Consider the following 16,280-nt stretch of genomic DNA (forward strand, 5'->3'; position numbering starts at 1 on the left):
TATACCGTTTTGTTATGTCTGGCATATGTTACATTTAAAAACCCAGAGGGACCATGGCCCATCCCAAAACCAGTCATTTAAATTCACTTCAGCCCTCTTACTAGCCTATTGGCAACAGTCTGGCCAGCTATATGAGAAAGATGAGGGGGGGCTTGGGGGTTACTACACTTCCCAAGTCCTTCAACAACAACTTCTGACTTTGGCTTTCCATGACTTCTATATCTTGCCAGCCAGTAAGACGGCCAGCTAGCAGGGATCACAGTCTCTCAGCCACAAAAAGCCAAACTAACACTGAACCATCATTAACACTCCTCGAGGGTGTAAGACTTCTTTCTAGCATCACACATGTGCTGTCAATATCTATGGCACCCTAACAAGAGCTTTATTCTTTTCAAGAAGACCCTTCTGCCCAAGTTTAAGGGCTCTATGTTGCTAACTAGACAGATGTATAGAGGAATGTATTGGATGGAGTATACATATAGCTAGCAGAACAAGGCAGCTAATTCTCAGCAACAGATGAGAGCGCTGATAACAGCACCTGCACCCAGCACCTGTCAGAGTTCAGGATAATTATGGGGTGAGGAGGTGAGCTAAGACTGATGGGTATTGCCAGCATCCCTGTGATGTTGTGCAGCACTTTGGCAGTAGAAATATGATAGTACAATAGAATTTTTCTACAATACATTCTAAGTGATTTTAACAGTTGGAATACAAAGTTTAGGGAAAACAATATCCAAATTTTCCTCTTTATCATCACAAAAAACCTCAGCAATGGAACCTTTTATTGTCGAATTGATTTCTAGAGTATTTCTGAAACTGACTGTGGCCCTGTGATGGCCTGGTGGCCTGTCCAGGGTGTCTCGCTGCCTGCCACCCAATGACTGCTGGAATATGCTCCAGCATCTCCGCGTCCCTGAGAGCAGGATAAGTGGTTAAGATAATGGATGGATGGATGGTTTCTACAGTTTGGGGGACATTTTTGTGGCAAAAAAAAGCCCCCAGTCATTTCATAGCCATTCAGCACCATCAGGGATATTAATTGACATCAAACCCCATTAATGTGCAATCAAAACCTAATTGCATTCACCTCAAACAAGTATTTACATACAACTTGACCAAACATGTTGTTATAAAAGTCTGAATAGTTAGTATTAAGATGTCTAATTTATTACAGAAGTCAATGCCTCCTACATATTACCAGGGATAAATACAGATCTGGTCAATAAGTTTCTCTTTTGTGCAAAGCTCAAAGTTTGTGAACATAGTACAGTAGAGGTGTACTTAGTGCAGATTTTACCATTTGTGAAATTGTTTTGCCTTTTTTTAGTTTTGCCTTCTGCAGTTGATGATTTCTATCATTTCCTGAGGTCCTTCAGGCCTGTCCAATTCAGCTTAGACACTCTATTTTATAATTTCATGTTACATCCTAGGCATTTAATGTGAGAATCACACCAAATATTTTTTTGTGTGTGCAAATGAACTTAGTGAAATAAACTGAATCTTATTCTGAGGAAGTGCACAGGCAGGCATGGAACAGTAAAATAAAATAAATGGTGCAGGGATATTAATGATGATGTTTTCTGTTATGGGTTTCACCAAAGGTGTTATCCAACCACATCCATGCTGGAAGATAAACTATCACTGCTTGGTTGACCACAACAATGATCATATGATTTCCCCTGACAAACAAATTGTCATCCAATCAGAAGCACATTTGTACAGCGAAGAAAATTCTCCGAGCGTAGGTACACATTGATGTATGTACAGGCAGCCTCTCCTTCATATCTTACCAATTCTGTATTTGTCAGAAATACCTGCAACATCTAGCATTCCAATGCATAGTCCCTCTAGATCTACGGCTGTCAACCTGCACTGCCCCCTAGTTTCATATAATATTTTGACTTATGTGAATTAACTATCTCAGTGAGGCATTATTCAAGCAATCAGAGAGCTATCTATCAGCCTATCCACACGATATAATAGTGCAAGCAGGCTAAAAGAAAAGATAGGCCAAAACAGATTCTTCCTAAAAAAAAAAAAGATTACTATCTGACAGTCAACAAGAAAGGCAGAAGAGAGGGAATGGAAAAGTTATGGACAGATCTTGCCATCCAGGAGATAGAGCAGACTTCACTTGCTCTCTGTTTCTTGATGACACTAAAACACATACCCACACACATGTATGCATAAAAAATCCTGAGCGTCTAATTTGTATGTTATGCTTCTGTCTTCTTAGGGCTAGATTAAAGGCATAAGATGGCTAGGAGGATCATGCCAAGGAGCTGCATCAGGGGTTAAGAGTTTTACTCCCTGCGGCTCCACCAGCAGGAAAGGGGAGAGAGAGAGAGAGAGAGAGAGAGAGAGAGAGAGAGAGAGAGAGAGAGAGAGAGAGAGAGAGAGAGAGAGAGAGAGAGAGAGAGAGAGAGAGAGAGAGAGAGAGAGAGAGAGAGAGAGAGAGAGAGAGAGAGAGAGAGAGAGAGAGAGAGAGAGAGAGAGAGAGAGAGAGAGAGAGAGAGAGAGAGAGAGAGAGAGAGAGAGAGAGAGAGAGAGAGAGAGAGAGAGAGAGAGAGACTGAAAGATGGGGGGGTGTCAGCAAACATGCACACAACTGCAGGTACATATTATAGGATACTTGATTCTTTTGGATACAAGCTAATTATTTCTGGGCTTGCAGAAATCCAAAATGAGCTCATATTTCATGCACTTCTGTGTGCGCTTCATGCTTTAAAGTAGCTTCTATAATTGCTTGCGGTGCAGTGCATCCACACCGTAACCTAGAGAGATGCGATGTATTAGAGTACAGAAAATAAGGCAGATGATAGGCGGTGCAGCTGAACATCTCCCCTGGGTTTCTCTTCACTGTGTTAGACGCTTTTATATTTGTCCCAGATTCACGAAGAAACCAGATTGTTAGATCAGATAGTGGCTCCAAAAGCATAAATCTGTATGTTAATTCATGCCATCCGCGTCTTTGGCTTGGGGTTTTGATCAAACCGATCCTGTAAGTGCAATGCCCAAGAACTGTTAAAAAAAAAAGTGTCCAGAATCTCCCACACCCTTATTATTACTGAGCTGCATGTAGGGGCTAACAGAGTAGAATTAAACCCAGAAGAGATTTTCTGATCATTATTGTTACCATTAATACCACAAGCCACCAATTACGGTGAACTCTGGAGGGTGCCACATTTATCTCAACCTCTTCAAGGCCCAAAGACTAGCTGTCACTCAATCTCAAGAAAGGAACTAGCCAACCGTAGTTTAATTGTTTTTTCCTGTTCTGCAGTAAATCTATTTGAACTTTGACCCGGTGCTCATGGGAATTCATTACTCACCCTATCTGACCCCGAGTTGCCATCAGCTGTAATGTACCCCCAGTGACATACCCCCTAAAAGATGTACACATACCCTAGAACAGTTGTTAGATGGCTGGTAGTTGCACTGAAATAACATTCTTTCTTTCTTTTTCTTTTGGATTTTTCCCCCTTTTTTTCTCTCCAGTTGTACTTGGCCAATTACCCCACTCTACTGAGCCATCCCGGTCGCTGCTCCACCCCCTCTGCCGATCCGAGGAGGGCTGCAGACTACCACATGTCTCCTCCGATACAGGTGGAGTCGCCAGCCACTTCTTTTCACCCGACAGTGAGGAGTTTCACCAGGGGGACGTAGCATGTGGGAGGCTCACGCTGCCCCCCCCCCCCAAACAGGCACCCTGATCGACCAGAGGAAGCGCTAGTGCAGCTACCAGGACACATACCCACATCTGGCTTCCCACCCGCAGACATGGCCAGTTGTGTCTGTAGCGATGCCCAACCAAGCCGGAGGTAACGCAGGGATTCGAGCTGGCAATCCCCATGTTGGTAGGCAATGGAATAGCCCGCCACAACACCCAGATGCTGAAATAACATTTTTGAAATGCATTCAACTTTTAGCATCCATTTAATATGAATTTTTTAGCACATTAATTAATGAGCTTTTGGCCTCTGTTTGGAAAAATGGAAACATCTGTGGCAGGAAAGCTGTGCCTGTGGCTAGGGGCTATCTCATTGAAAGCTTGGTAACCCCTTTATTCTAATCTAACCTCTGGGACAATCATAAGTCAAAAGTTCTGATTCCCAAAGTACAATAGCAATATAACAACTGATGAGCTTTTTTTTTTTTTTTTTTTTTTTTTTTTTTGGTTATGTGCTTCCTGGCTAGAAATACAGTTGAAACATACACGTTTATGGGCAAATCTTTTGACGTTAAAAACCAAGAGACAGCTACACTACCGTTCAAAAGTTTGGGATCACATTGAAATGTCCATATTTTTGAAGGAAAAGCACTGTACTTTTCAATGAAGATAACTTTAAACTAGTCTTAACTTTAAAGAAATACACTCTATACATTGCTAATGTGGTAAATGACTATTCTAGCTGCAAATGTCTGGTTTTTGGTGCAATATCTACATAGGTGTATAGAGGCCCATTTCAAGCAACTATCACTCCAGTGTTCTAATGGTACAATGTGTTTGCTCATTGGCTCAGAAGGCTAATTGATGATTAGAAAACCCTTGTGCAATCATGTTCACACATCTGAAAACAGTTTAGCTCGTTACAGAAGCTACAAAACTGACCTTCCTTTGAGCAGATTGAGTTTCTGGAGCATCACATTTGTGGGGTCAATTAAACGCTCAAAATGGCCAGAAAAAGAGAACTTTCATCTGAAACTCGACAGTCTATTCTTGTTCTTAGAAATGAAGGCTATTCCATGCGAGAAATTGCTAAGAAATTGAAGATTTCCTACACCGGTGTGTACTACTCCCTTCAGAGGACAGCACAAACAGGCTCTAACCAGAGTAGAAAAAGAAGTGGGAGGCCGCGTTGCACAACTGAGCAAGAAGATAAGTACATTAGAGTCTCTAGTTTGAGAAACAGACGCCTCACAGGTCCCCAACTGGCATCTTCATTAAATAGTACCCGCAAAACACCAGTGTCAACATCTACAGTGAAGAGGCGGCTGCGGGATTCTGGGCTTCAGGGCAGAGTGGCAAAGAAAAAGCCATATCTGAGACTGACCAATAAAAGAAAAAGATTAAGATGGGCAAAAGAACACAGACATTGGACAGAGGAAGACTGGAAAAAAGTGTTGTGGACGGATGAATCCAAGTTTGAGGTGTTTGGATCACAAAGAAGAACGTTTGTGAGACGCAGAACAAATGAAAAGATGCTGGAAGAATGCCTGACACCATCTGTTAAGCATGGTGGAGGTAATGTGATGGTCTGGGGTTGCTTTGGTGCTGGTAAGGTGGGAGATTTGTACAGGGTAAAAGGGATTCTGAATAAGGAAGGCTATCACTCCATTTTGCAACGCCATGCCATACCCAGTGGACAGCGCTTGATTGGAGCCAATTTCATCCTACAACAGGACAATGACCCTAAACACACCTCCAAATTGTGCAAGAACTATTTAGAGCAGAAGCAGGCAGCTGGTATTCTATCGGTAATGGAGTGGCCAGCGCAGTCACCAGATCTGAACCCCATTGAGCTGTTGTGGGAGCAGCTTGACCATGTGGTACGCAAGAAGTGCCCATCCAACCAATCCAACTTGTGGGAGCTGCTTCTGGAAGCGTGGGGTGCAATTTCTCCAGATTACCTCAACAAATTAACAGCTAGAATGCCAAAGGTCTGCAATGCTGTAATTGCTGCAAATGGAGGATTCTTTGACGAAAGCAAAGTTTGATGTAAAAAAAAATCTTATTTCAAATACAAATCATTATTTCTAACCTTGTCAATGTCTTGACTCTATTTTCTATTCATTTCACAACATATGGTGGTGAATAAGTGTGACTTTTCATGGAAAACACAAAATTATTTGGGTGATCCCAAACTTTTGAACGGTAGTGTACATCTCTCTAGATAAGTGTGAAGAGTCCCAAGGAAAAGAACATCTAAATCAGAAATTAATTTACTGAAGGACATTTTTGGTCACATGTTGCATAGGTCGTAAAACAGAGTGTACTGTCCTTCTATAATCATATCGGGGAGAGGCCTTTGAATCCAAGCTATCCATCATCAAAAGTACCCCTCTCGTCTGCTCTCCATACCTGAGGATAGGTCACGTCTGGTGCTTATCCGCTAATTGCCCTCCTTTCATCATAGAAACACCTTACAGTCGTTATCCGGTGTTATGGTCTGATGCCGTCACCGGGAAGAGGTGACTCTCACACCTGGAAGTCCTGATAGGTGGCCGTGAATCACATGTTGAGTTCAAACTGGGATAAGGGATTAAGAAAGACTAGCATGGCCTTACCTGTGAGTTGAACTGATGAAATGGCCAAAAGACTGTGGGTTTACGTATAGCAATAGGATTTACACCACTACTCATCTTTCCACACCTCCTTCTCCCTTGAAGCAGTCTTCTCCTTTTAACTCTTGTCTAAAGACAATCTCGCTTTGGCTTTTGGCTCCACGCTACTTTTTTCCTACCGCTGAACTGTCAAACTAGGGCACAGTTATTCTATTTATTCAATTTAAGCCCATCACTGACAATTTTCAAGATGTTTTCATCTCTTTGATTTGCCAGAGGCTCTGGATAAAGACATGAAATTGAAATGTAGCGAACACATTTCAAAGATATAATTCCAATATTTCTCCTTCTTAGGTCGTTCAGGGATGTGAATAACAACAAAATATAAATAAAATCAAACAAAGCCAGACAAGCAAGTTCAAATAGAAAGGTAACTGAGATAAGCAACAAATCTTTGCCACTTTCAAACATCTTAGAGAGCATTTCTTCCCTTTTGCTGCAAAGTTTTCCGGGGAATAGTATGAGCGCCAGCCAAATCTTTTAGGTGGCAGGGCATCAAACAACACCAAAACAGCCCAGTCCGTTCAGCTTCTGTTTCTGAATGCGGAAATATGGGTGAGGCAGCTGTGCGTCAGTTGCTACATTTCAATCATTATCAGTAAGTAGCAATAGCTTGTGATATTTACTAATCACAATAAGCCTCAGGGAACCTGAACCATTACACTCCTGAAAATAGTTTTAAGTTTGCAAACAGCGGGGGGGGGGGGGATAGATCCAGTGTAAGACAGATGTGTGGTTGTGTTGTGTATGATGAAAACGGGATTATTTCCAATTGAAAAAAAAAACATTCTTCAGGAATTTCTTTATTTAGACTGCCCAAAAAGTCTTGATTGAAGCTCATTTTGCAGGTCCTTGACAGCATAAAAACACCTTCTAAACGTTTGCAAACCCCGGCTCCAAACCATGCTATGTCTTCTTTTCTGTAAGCCTTCTTTGGATGACTCTCTTCTACTCGGAGCTTTATCCAACGTCCACCTGCTCCTCTGCAGATGTCATTGGTTGCATTAACCATAGGTTGTCAGCAAGAGGGTGTATATTCCTCGTGATAGTGGGTATTAGCTCAGAAAGAATTGCTATCATCGTAAGAGGTTTTGTAGAGCACATGTGCATGACAATAGGGACATACTGCAGGAGACAGCAGGGACTGGACTCCATTTACTATAGCAGTCTCACTCACAAAACACTGGGATTTAGAAAGAGCGAGCTTGAAGATAACAAGGGATTTCTTCCACTCGTTTAGTGTGTCTGGCAGATATCTTGAAACATCTGCTGTGACATGACTGAAATTCTCAGAAATATACAATATTTCTAAAATTTAAAATAACAACTTCTGCAGCTTCAGAGATCAGCCATTAGTGCATATGAAGTGTGTTGGTAGCCTTTAAGGCTGCAGTAAGGGGCATTCCAGACACATCTGTGGAGATGCTGTCAGCTTGAATCTGGACAGAAGTACAAGTAAGAAGAAAAATCTTGGGCCTGACACAGTATGCTGTCCTGTTTTGTGGCTATTCTATGAACAACATGTTGTTTTGCCCTTTGCCGATGGAGTAGAGGCAAAAAACAGAAGATGTGATTGTCAAAACCATTATGTCATTATCTTCCACTACGAAGAGTATTTTAGAGGATGCTGAGATGCATTCCACCTTACTTGTCCAGAGATCATTTATAGATTTAGGTTTTTATTCATTGTGAAATTTTGTAGATGCAATAAATTTACACCACTCTTACAGGTTGCTCTCTCTCTCTCTCACACAAGCACACACATAAAACCAAGCAGATGGGAACAAAAGAGCACAACAGCCCCTTTCCCTCCCCTTCCGTTCATGAAATCTCCATCCTCCTTTTTCCTCTTTGTTTTTGTTTCATGAAAATCTGCCAACGCCCCCCCAAAAATAACAACCATGCATTTCCTTCCTCTTTTCCAACACATGATGGTACACTAGGACATGCTGGTGAGTAATACACATGTTCTTAAGTAAAGCCGCTTGAGACAAATCCATAATTTGTGATGTTGGGCTATACAAATAAAACTGACTCGACTTAAAGTGACCTGGGTTTTTGCAGGGGCCCAGTGGATGCGTGCCTAAAATTCAATTCATCGTTTAGCTGAATGCTGTGTAATTGCATTTTGAAATATCAAAGTCTATAAACTGGCTTCACACCAATGGTCACAGATACGGGGGGGGGTGGCAGCAAATGGGTGTGCCCATTCAGTAAATCCAAACATCTCCTATCCTAGCAAGAGCACGCTTTTTACACGGGAGCTAAGAGGGAGGTGGCGGAGAGCGTCTCTGAACGTCAGGAGAGGCCCTATCAATAATGCACATACAGCTTGTTAGAGCTCAGATTCTCTCTGCCTCGTTGGCTCACCAGCCTACAGCAGCATCAAAGACTAGGGAGGAGGGCTCTGTCTGTGTGTGTGTGTGTGTGTGTGTGTGTCTCTGTGTGTGTGTGTGTGTGTGTGTGTGTGTGTGTGTGTGTGTGTGTGTGTGAGAGAGAGAGAGAGAGAGCGTGCACGTGCGCATGCGCGCGTATGTGCGCGTGTTTGATGTGCAAGTTCTATTGGGTAACATGTATCTGAGAGAACGAGGGAAAGGTTGGAAGCTCAGCCTTGACTTTAAAACACGAAAAAACGAAAGAGACTTTTTTCCCCTGCCTAACAAATTCTTGCGCAAAACTCAGGGAAGATGTTTGTGTTGATACACTCTAAAGCAGGGGGTTAGGCTTGAGGCCAGAAGTAAAGAAGAAGAAAAAAAACAAAACAGGCTCTATCTGAATTTAATGTAACCTTTTCAATGTTTAACTTGCATTCCGCAGCCTGCGGGGGGAGGCTGTCTGTGCTGCGGGGTTGGAGGCGCACAGCGAACATGAGTCAACATACAGGCTACTATAGGAAACAGCCTGTCACCAACGACGTCTGATCATTACATATTGTTTAACTGGGTCTACACAGAACATGAATGATATTATTCGAAGGCTTTTATTGAGGAGCCACCCCCCCCAAAAAAAACAAAAAAAAAACAAATGACGATGCCTGCGTTATGACACGCACAAACTAGATTTCGTGAGTTCGTCTTCGTTCTCCGTTGCATTCGCCTTACAATACGTCACGCCGAAACGACTTTTCAGCACAGGCGGATTTTCCAATAACTCCAGCGCAAGGCTGACGGAGACCCCCACGCCGAAAGACCACAGGCTTTTATACACGTGGCATCCGCCTGGGCTCCAACTTCACTGTGACTGGAAAGGGAATCCAAACCCAAAGAAAAGAGATGAGCTCCCACAAGCAAAAAGACGCCCTGACGAAATCACCCGTATCGGTGCGATACAGCTGGGAGCGATTCCAGCGCGTGTTCACGCCGAGGCACCGGATATGAGAGACCATCCATCCTCCCATCTGTCCCCGTGTACTTGCACCGACACAGTTTCTACCTCTTCCATCCGGTCTCAGTTTGACCAAACAAAAAATAAAGAAAAGTGCCGAAATAAAACAATTCGTCCTCTCGCGAGTCTTTTTTTTTTAATTTAAATGGATAAGTTTCCGCACTTTGACTCACCTGCACGACACGGTGATTTCCACTTTGGTGGCGGGGATGTTCCCCGTGATGGGGTCGAAGTCGTACACCGACGCCATGTCCTCCAGCTTGTCCATCGCCTCGCCTTCCATCCGCTCGGGGCCGAACCGCGGGTCGCCCAGCCTGGCAGAGACCCGTCGGCCTCCGGTCCGAGCGGGTGAGCCGGCCACTTTTTACACAAAATCTGGGGGAGGGGTGGGGAAGTGGGTGGGTAGGGGTGGGGGGTGGGGGTGATGAGTAGGTTCAATGCCAGTGATCAGCGGTTCACGTAAAAAAAAACACAAAAAAACGCACTCTTGACAAGCTCGTATAGCGTAGTAAAAAAAAAAGGGGCACCCACTTACTGTGACTAACCACTGTCACACCGGGAAGGCTGCAACGTGGACGAGCCGTGCTGCTCCTCGTAATGTAGTACCACAGCCGTCGGTCCGCTGGACGCAGTGATGGGAGCGCACGGCGGACTGTGGGGAGAGGGAGAGACACAGAGAGAGGGGGAGAGGGAGAGGACTAGATACAGTCAAACCCACCCATTCTCCTCCCACGCCTCATTACACCCAAGTGTTGACAGTCCTGCCCGTACACCCCTGTTGTCTGCCACTCTGCAAAACCCTGCGGATCGTTCACCGACCGGATCCCTTTGCACACTCACCTGCTTTTAAGCATTTGTTGATCTTTCGAGAAGGAAAACCGGGATTTTGCTAGAAAGGTGCCCATTAGGGATGTTATCCACCGTATCATCCTCTCCTGAAATGCTTGTTGCCCATATTCACGTTACAACATTGTGTTACATTTGTGTTTGTTTTGTCTTAGAATGGGTTAGTTTCCCCCCCTATTGGGGGGGGGCTTCCAATGAAGACAAAGCACACAATCTGTTGCCAATTCATTTGTTTTCATTCATGCGTCCGAGGCTGATGAGTCCAGACAGAGAAATGAGCAGAGTAGAGATGCAGATGGTGGTGTTTCAGCACCGTGGGCATGGACAGCTCCCAGTGTTGCGCCGTACACGCTGCGACTCCCTTCAAAACGAGGAGAGAAGACTCAATGCCTCACTCCGCTGAGGGTCTTCCGTAAAGAGCAACCATACTGTAGATGTTAAATTGTATAACTACCAACTGAAGGATGGGAAATTCACGTTGATTTGGATTCGGCACTGATGTTTGAAATAGAGGCATTAACTGGTCTATATATTCAGACTCTCACATGAAATCTATTCGTCAGCGCCTCACAGGAAAGGAGAAAAGGAAACCATATGTTAGATGTTGTAGTTGATAATATGATATGGATATATCATGCTTGTTCAACAGGCATGGGCGCAAGTCCATGAGATACTGGGATGGCATCCAGCGCTTTACCGGTGCCCTCGTCCATAGGGTTAGTGGTTGTGTCAGGAAGGGCATCCGACGTAACATTTTGCCTCATCAGCATGTGGACTGACAAGACCATACCGGATTGGTCGAGGCTCCGTGCCGGACCGGCTGCTATTGGTGCTGTGCGCTCACAGGGTACTGATGGAAACTATACAATCCGCTGTGGCGACCCCTGAGAAACAAGGAACAAGCCAAATGAAGAAGAAGACTGTTAGATATTATACTTACCAATGAAGAAGTCTGTATGGCTATACGGAGCGCAAGGGGATTTTATGGCCACCTTCGATCATTAATATCGCATGCTGCTAAAAGTTGCCTTACAAACCTCCCTGTCACCTGATAAAAACTTGCTGCCAGGAGGTGTTGTTAGTTTACCCAACTACTGCAACTCTATCTGCAAGCAATCTCTACTTAATCCTCTAAACACTCCCTCATTGTTTGTCATTCTTCATTCTCTTCGTCCAAACACAAGGCCACACATACACACACACACACACACACATACACACACACACACACACACACAAACACACAACCATTAAACCAGCGTTCAGAATGAACCAGCTGTTTAAGATTCTAAGAAAGGATTTTTTTTTTTTTATAAATTTATTTCTGATTTTTCCCTTTTTTCTCCCAATTTAGTGGCCAATTGATCCCTATTTTAATTCAAACACCCACCCTCGTATTGCATGCGTTCGCCAACTGCATCTCTCCGGCCGGCAGTCTCGAAGGAAAGCGTCTCCCCACTTTCGTGACAAGGCGAATCCAAGCCGAACCACTGTTTTTCCGACACACACAGACACGCATTCACATGACGAACACAAGCCGACTCCGCCCCCCTCCCGAAGACAGCGTTGCCAATGATTGCTGCTTCACCGAGTCCGGCCATAGTCGGATCTGACGAGACCGGGGCGCGAACCCCAGTCCCCAGTGGGCAACTGCATCGACACCAAGCCGATGCTTAGACCGCTACGCCACCGCGGACGGTCTAAGAAAGGATTTAACTGTGCATCCGGTTGCCTCAGGAAAGACATTTATTTTCACCAACTTAAAAAAAACACATTTATATGTCAGTTACTTAGCTAATTATGGCAAAAAAAATACATCACCTCTGGAGTTCCTGTTCTTATTTCTCCTCTCTCTCGTGCACTAAGAAACACACGTGCGCACACACACGCGCACACACAGCCCTTCCCTGAGTACCTGGCATCTGGATATTGAAGATCCGTTTATACGGGCACATGATACGCGTCTGCCCACAGAAATGACCAGCGCAAACAGCGCAAACACGCCATCATTCTTTCAGATGTGCACAGTTTTGCACTTACATGTAGATACACACCTTGTGCTTAGACGTCACTGAAGCACCGGTATGAGACACGTACAGAAAATGCACGTCTGCAGTACCACATAACCCCCACCCACACGACCCCCTCCCGCGGGTGAGTCATGTCTTTTAAGGTGACATTAGTTGGTGTGGGGAAGCATGTTGTTGCAGATGTGCCAATGAGTGGGTTTGGCATGAGCAGGGCTAGAGAACGAAAACGGAGGAAGGGGCGGGCCAAGACCTTCACCCCCGCTGTGACTCTGCTATTTTTGGCAATTGACCCACGGAGTCCTTTACACAAGGCATAAACCCATAGACAGCCATACAGAGATCACAGTTTATACTTTACATGTCCATTCAGTTTCCACCTCTTAATCCCCCCCCTTTTCACCCCAATTGTATCCGGCCAGTTACCCCACTCTTCCGAGCCGTCCCGGTCGCTGCTCCACCCCCTCTCCCGATCCGGGAGGGGCTGCAGACTACCATACGTATCCTCCGATACATGTGGAGTCGCCAGCCGCTTCTTTTCACCTGACAGTGAGGAGTTTCACCAGGGGGGCGTAGCGCGTGGGAGGATCCCGCTATTCCCTCCAGTTCCCCCCTTCCCCCTGAACAGGCGCCCCGACCGACCAGAGGAGGCGCTAGTGCAGCGATCAGGACACATACCCATATCCGGTTTCCCACCCGCAGACACGGCCAATTGTGTCTGTAGGGACGTCCGACCAAGCCGGAGGTAACACGGGGGGATTCGAACCCCATGTTGGTAGGTAACGGAATAGACCGCTAGGCTACCCGAACCCCCCCACCTCTTAATCTTTAAAGACCTGAGAAAGTGAATGTATTACAGCTGAAACAATGAAATGGGTACAACTTTACCACCGTAGGCCCGGAGAATCTCTTTGGAGGAGTTTCCTTGCTTACCACACGCGCTTTACCATAGTCACCAGTACAGCCTGTTTCTTTCTCTTGTGTCCTCATACATGAAAAGGACACAGGAAACGGTTGGGATGAAAACTTATGCAGACTAAACCCTACCACCTGGAAAGAAAACCAAGCCGATCTACACTGAAAGATATAGAAAAACAAACTATCAGCCAGACTTCCGGTGAGAACATGTTATCACAATCAAGTCGTCTGCACAGTTAGTTCAGATTAGATATTCCCCGTACATCCTGCATTACTCTTTTAATCATCGCTTTTGCCCCCTTTGTTTCTCCATTTTAGTTTCAAATTGGTAATTCCCAACACATGCTTTTGTCTCATGGTGTTTTTTTTTGTTTGTTTTTTTTGCTGCTAAAAGTGTTGGTTTCCTCATCCAACTCGGTATCACGCCAGAGCGTGTAATACCCCGCCGGTCCAGTAGGGTTTCCATAAAATGTCAAGCGAATGTTAAGCGAGCTGTTGGGTCACGGTTTGCGTCGCTCAGGCGGGAAAAGTACACGCGTGTCTGAAGGTGCAGTGCCAGCAGGGGGCGATTATTGACAGGTGAAGGCAGGTTAGGGTTAGGGTAACACTACCTAGTGGGCAGAACTCATTTTAGGCTTTCGGTCACCATGGTTTTCATACAAACTCCACCTGTTTGAATATATCGATGTCAAACACGCAAACTCATAAAACCAGTACGGTTTTATGGTTGGTTGGTTTATCTATGCTTGTTGTCATTGGTGCACTTATTCTTTGTTGATCACCCGCAACAGGAGATTCCTCTAACATGCAATCTGATTTACTGTGTGCAAACAATTTCCTTAATCTAAGTGATATTGTAGAGTAGAAGGTCAGCTGTAAATGGAGCTGCATGTCTCTTTTTGGTTGTTGTGATGAGGGAAAGGATTTTTCTCAACAGAAACATGAAAAGGGAGCCTGAGCAAGAGAACAACCTCCACTGAGGGGTGTTTCATGAGCAGCGTATTGATAATTGGCTGGTTATGTCCATGGGACTGGCTGGGACGCAGATCTCATTACAACTTAGGGGGGACCACAGACATGGAATTTTCTCAAGACTACAACTGTGAAACCTTGCCAGAGACTCCCTGTCTCTGTCTATCTCTCTGTGTTGCTGCTACTGCCCTCCACAGATTGTTTCACTGTTGTTGTCTAATGGCACAGTTATTGAACATTTGTATTAGCCCTTCATTAATTTTCCATGAGGACTTCATCAACCAGTATTTGTAATATTACAGGTGTCTTCCTCTTACACTGTGGCGTTTTGAGCCTAAAATGATGTCCTGATGTCCACCTTTTTTGTTCTCTCTGCCATGTTTTGGTAAACCCTCATCTGGCTCTCACACACACACGCACACACACGCACACACACACACACACACACACACACACACACACACACACACACACACACACACACACCATCATCATCATCGGCGGTCACTCAAATTGAGTATGACTGTACTCTTGGGAGGGCACCTGTGCGTGACTTTGTTTAACATGGGGAGACTGGTGCACAGACAGCCACCACACGGTCCTCGACAGATCTGGATCAGGATCCAGTGGCAAGGAGTCCAAGACAACTGGGGGCCCATTTCTGCTGCAGCCTTCATCCACCTTCCCAGCCGTTGTAATGCTTCCGTAAAGTCAGCTATCATCCTCCACTTCTTCCACCTTTGAGGTCTCGGTTGGATTGCTCTTTGTCAAGAACCTCCCCCTTGACCTTTCCGCCCTACCAGGAGCATAGCTCCAGACGGCATTGCTTTCATGATCTCAGACCACACCAAACTGCTCCACCATGATAAGGTGACAATCCATGGAGAAGAACACACACACACACACACACACACACACACACACACACACACACACACACACACACACACACACACACACACACACACACACACACACACACACACACACACACGTACATAAACAGGATGCAAGTTAATTATGGAAGGAATTAATATACTTTAACTTAACTCTGATATAACACTAAAATAGTGTGCCATAATGAGCAATGGGTGTTAATGTGGGCTACTGGAGGCTACAATGTTAGCATAAATTCACAGTAGCTAGCTAATTTGAGCTGGCACACATTTAAATAGCTAAGTAAATGTTTATGTTAGCTAGGCTATTGTTACCATATAAGTTGTAGCTCCTTCACATCCACTTTAAACACTCACCATCAGAAACCAGAATGAGTCTGCAAATGTTTTAATTAATATAATTACAATATAAACACCTGTCTCAAGTAATAGCCTGTCTCTAACAAGGGCCGATTGCGCTACGCTGTTCAAATACACACCCGGGCTATTATTGGAAGTTTTAAAGGTATGATCAGTGTAACATTAGCTAGAAAGCTAGTTCAAATATGGATCTGGCTGGGGATAAGTTAATTCACTTGAGGTGGTAAACAGTCTGGTTACGTTTTTAAACATTTTATTCTGCTGATGTGTAGACTTTATCGTTAAACAAAACTGCTTACAAGGCATCTGTCACAGGATTAGCCTGTGGTCCTGGCAGTCATGACAGCCACTAGACTCACTCACTGAGGGATGCAGCTCTGATGTGCTACAGAGGTGGAATCTGGGAAATGTAGTCCAACAGGAAACAAAGGTATCAGGATGAAATAAACCATTAACTTCATATCTCAAATTCCCACTTAGTTTAATATCTGCAACAATTCACACCACTGAGCAGGATACATTGGGAGGACAT

General features: G+C 44.6%; 1 protein-coding gene across 3 annotated transcripts in view; it reads right to left on the reverse strand.

Annotated features, from left to right (window-relative positions):
* The window catches only part of cpne5b (copine Vb), a 273,515-nt gene extending 263,503 nt beyond the window's left edge, over nucleotides 1-10,012 (reverse strand). For all 3 annotated transcript variants that reach the window (XM_056272953.1, XM_056272955.1, XM_056272954.1), the window contains exon 1: nucleotides 9,903-10,012. In XM_056272953.1, the coding sequence (XP_056128928.1) occupies nucleotides 9,903-10,012 (110 nt within the window). The remainder of the gene's footprint in view (nucleotides 1-9,902) is intronic.
* Between the last annotated feature and the right edge of the window lie 6,268 nt (nucleotides 10,013-16,280).

This window comes from Lampris incognitus, chromosome 2 (genome assembly GCF_029633865.1).
Source record: "Lampris incognitus isolate fLamInc1 chromosome 2, fLamInc1.hap2, whole genome shotgun sequence".
In the NCBI taxonomy this organism is placed as follows: Eukaryota; Metazoa; Chordata; class Actinopteri; order Lampriformes; family Lampridae; genus Lampris; species Lampris incognitus.